Consider the following 3,900-nt stretch of genomic DNA (forward strand, 5'->3'; position numbering starts at 1 on the left):
CATTCACTCCCCACCCAAACCAAACACAGATTGAGAGGGAAAAGAAAGCATAGACAATACCCATATCCGTATCTTGAAATAAATCAAAATTAAAAATAAAAGAAAAAGGTTCCTCCCATTTTCAAGTGTTGGGATTGGAGGAATCTTTTCTCATTCCCTCTCATCTCACTTTATAGCAAATAAAGTCACAAACACCCAAAGAGGCCACCGAAAAGCATACACACCTTATCATGAAAGCAAGAAAAGTGACACCCTCAACCCCCTTGATTAGACTACCCAACGCACACTCGTTTACATTCTCTTGTAACCATTCTTTCTATTTTTTTAATCTTCTTAGTGTTATATGTCATTCTTTTATAGCTGTTACAATAGACTTGTATGATCTTTCCAATAGTAATTCTAGTGGGGATGTCATTTCAATCAGGTTTCGTGCTCACTTGATTCCATTTTGGATCAATTTGTGTCAAATCTTGAAAATAATCTTGATTTAATAATCAAAGTAATGACAGAAAGAATTTAATCCCATCTAAACCACACGTCCATACATTATTTCTCTCTTTAGCTAGATTGAAAGAAAGCTGTTTCCTTTTTAAAAAAGGATCATTGCTCAAGTCAACCTCACCTCATCATTTGGTCTTGGTTCTTCATGGGGCACCCACTTTCTTTTTCTTGCTTTTTTTTCCCTTCTTTTCCCCCCTTCATTTGCATAATTCACCATGAAAATGATGACAACCCTTTTGTTTCCTTCTTTCTTCATTTGTCTATATAATTGACACTCTCAATCAACAATGTTTTTACCCATCCATGGGACTCAGTAGCATGAAGGTGCATCAATTCACACGTGGTGGTGGGTTCTGGCGCGACGATGAATCTTCATCGTCTGGCCTCACCCTTGGCGCCTTCAAGCGTATGCGCCCCCTTAACCCTAAGTTAACTAGTAGTGGTAGTACAGAAACTTGTCTCACCATGAATAATAATATTAGTGTTAGCAATAGCAGTAGCAGCAGTAGCCATGTCACAGCAGCTTTTGACCTCAGGAGCTTCATTAGACCCGAGAGTTCCCCGATTCAACTCGTTTCACCCGACCACAAGAAAGATTCTCCTCAGGTGAACATTAGTTTTTACCTTGTACTTGTGTTCATTTATCTTATTTCATGCTACTAGCAGACAAGCTAGGTGTAATGCAGAAGTAAATATAGTACATTATAGTTAAAAACATTTGAAAATGAAGTCCCATGTACATGTCCCTACAGTTGCAAAGGATCTTCACTGTTTTAACATCTACATGACATGAAATGGAATATTTATATTTATTCTCTTTCCACATATTATCCTCATTATTCACATACAAATATAAAACATTGGTCAAATTTAGATCTAAAATAATTTCATGACAATGGTGAAGGTGGAGACACATCCAGGAGGAACAAGATGGAATCCAACGCAAGAGCAAATTGGGATCTTGGAGATGTTATATAGAGGTGGAATGCGGACGCCAAACGCGCAACAAATCGAACAAATCACCTCTCAACTAAGCAAGTATGGCAAGATAGAAGGCAAGAATGTTTTCTACTGGTTTCAGAATCACAAAGCACGCGAAAGGCAGAAACAAAAGCGCAACAATCTTGGTCTAACTCATTCCCCAAGATCAATCCCATCCTCCACCATGATCAACTCCATCCCATCAAACCCTAGAGTATGTTTAATAACATTCATCCTTAACAATTTATAAAAGTTGAGTTCTTGCATGTAATAGAATTAACAATCTTTTTGTTATGTTGTTGAAGGGAGAAGTAGTGGAGAGTCCATACAAAAAGTGCAGAAGCTGGTCATTTGAGTGTTTGGAGAAAGATGAAGAAGAAGATGATCATAAAACCCTAGAGTTGTTTCCATTACATCCGGAAGGAAGATGAAGATCTTCATGAAAAGGGTGTATGGATGGATCTATTGCTTAGTACTTTGTTGAAATTTTTATGGTCCCTATCCGTTAAGCTTTCACTTTCGTAGGCTCTTTTCGTCTTTGTTTCGGGAAAGAAGAAAGACAAACTTGTATCCTTGTACCATCTTAAGAAGATCTTTATGTCTTATTTATTTTGACTTTGGAAACCAAAGCGTGCTTTATTATGGAAAATGTTGCTCGCCAGTACTGATCGGTGCTTCTCTTTATTTTCTAACTTTCTTCTTTTTTCCATTAAAGTTTCACACTTAACGTCCTAGAGAATAGGATCAAACCATAATATACTATTAAAAAAAATTCCTCATCCAATGGAATACGTTTATAAAAGTTAAGATTAATTGCAATTAATTTATATAAAAAAAAAGTTTGCATCTGATGTAGTGGATTTGCTGACGTATATAGGGATGTTGTACATGGATGGCCTTGTTTCACGTGAAGGGGTAACTTGAGTTTAGCTCAGAATAAACATAAACATAAAAAAGAAAAAGAAAACTTGAGCACGATCTTCAGTATTAAACATTAAAATATCTTATAAACCTGATTGCCTTTAGTTATAATTTGAATTTTTTTTTCTGTAAACATAGATTATTAATAGATACTACTAATTTGCCCGCAGCGACGCGTGACCGGTGAAAACGTGTAGTAAGACAACAAACGATTCGTAAAACACAATTTGTAAAAGACAATTACAAGTAAAAATGTGCAATAACTTAACATGTAAAATACAATTCGGGTCAATTTTATGATCCCCTCAGAGGTGCTCATAGAACTTAAAACACTTCATACTTGAAAACAGTTAGCACTCTAAAGTCCAACATTCCCACACCTTCTAAAGCATCTTGTAAGATAATATCATGTATTATTTTTGTGTATATAAGTGTATAAATTATTAAATAAGGTGCTAGTAGTCTAGGACTAATTTATTATTACTAAATTCAAATATAACTAAAAGTAAAGGGTGTTAGTACATTTATATAATGTGGCCATATTGATTGAATTTAATATAATTAAAATTAACAGGTGTTAGTACACTTATATAATGAAGCGATACCGATTGATTTCTCTCACGTCCTTATGGCAACGCATAGGTTGAATTCTGGTATTTAAAATTAGGTACTATAATACGCTTTAGTATTATCAATGTTGATGTTATATAGAGTAAATTATACTTTGTGTCCTTTATGTATTATCTAAATTTTGAAACGTGCCCTTTAAAAGATTTAATTTCATTTTATGTCCAAAAACACATTTTATATAACACCTTATGTCCTTTACACCAAACTGAGTTAAATTACTCAGTTAGGTTTTATTTAAGACAAGGGTATTATTGGTATTACACCATTGATTGTAGCTGGCGTCCCTTTATATTCTTCACCACTCACATTCCAACCTTCATATTTCACTCTCTCCCTCATTCATCCTTCTAATTTCTTCACTTTTATTCCATGATGAACATCAATCCAGACAACAATGGTACACAATTCATGATCCGATAACACTTATCGCAAGCTGAAGTCGATGCCTTCTACGGTAATGTTTAGGGTTTTGAGATTTGATAACCTAATGTTTTTACGTTTTCTTTATTGAAATTATGACTAATACTAAACGATCATTGCATAATGCAGTGGGGTTCCCTAATCTATTCACCATCAAGCTTCATCACAGTGGTAGATTCAACGGATTTCTAGATAGGGCTTATATTGAAGGAGACTGCAATTTTATTGACTTGTTAGATGAAGATAAGTTCTTTGTGCATGAACTGGATTGTATCGTGGACAAGTTTGGCCCTCCAAAGGACATTGAAAGGTATTATCACATTCTTGTTCCCGGTGAGAATCTTTATTTTGGACTAAGGGTTTAGGGAGTGATGCAGATGTTTTAGATTTTCTCAAAGATATTCCTGAGTTTAGGGTGATGAATGCGTATTGTGAGTATGCTATAAC

At 34.9% G+C, this 3,900-nt stretch overlaps 1 protein-coding gene across 1 annotated transcript; it reads left to right on the plus strand.

Moving 5' to 3' along the window:
• The first annotated feature begins 657 nt into the window (after window positions 1–657).
• Window positions 658–2,146, plus strand: LOC110879415 (WUSCHEL-related homeobox 4). Its single transcript, XM_022127871.2, has 3 exons — window positions 658–1,107; window positions 1,406–1,696; window positions 1,788–2,146. Exons 1-3 carry the CDS (start codon window positions 805–807, stop codon window positions 1,911–1,913), a joined length of 720 nt encoding a protein of 239 aa, XP_021983563.1. The 5' UTR covers window positions 658–804; the 3' UTR covers window positions 1,914–2,146.
• The last annotated feature ends 1,754 nt before the right edge of the window (window positions 2,147–3,900 follow it).

The sequence above is a fragment of the Helianthus annuus genome, chromosome 9, assembly GCF_002127325.2.
Source record: "Helianthus annuus cultivar XRQ/B chromosome 9, HanXRQr2.0-SUNRISE, whole genome shotgun sequence".
Lineage (NCBI taxonomy): Eukaryota > Viridiplantae > Streptophyta > Magnoliopsida > Asterales > Asteraceae > Helianthus > Helianthus annuus.

What these genes read in the sequence shown, in the direction of transcription:
- LOC110879415 (XM_022127871.2), top strand. Translation starts at nt 805, where the DNA reads ATGGGACTCAGTAGCATGAAGGTGCATCAATTCACACGTGGTGGTGGG. An exon ending in ACAAGAAAGATTCTCCTCAG is followed by an intron (nt 1,108 to 1,405) that starts GTGAACATTAGT and finishes ACAATGGTGAAG; the next exon opens with GTGGAGACACATCCAGGAGG. An exon ending in CCATCCCATCAAACCCTAGA is followed by an intron (nt 1,697 to 1,787) that starts GTATGTTTAATA and finishes ATGTTGTTGAAG; the next exon opens with GGAGAAGTAGTGGAGAGTCC.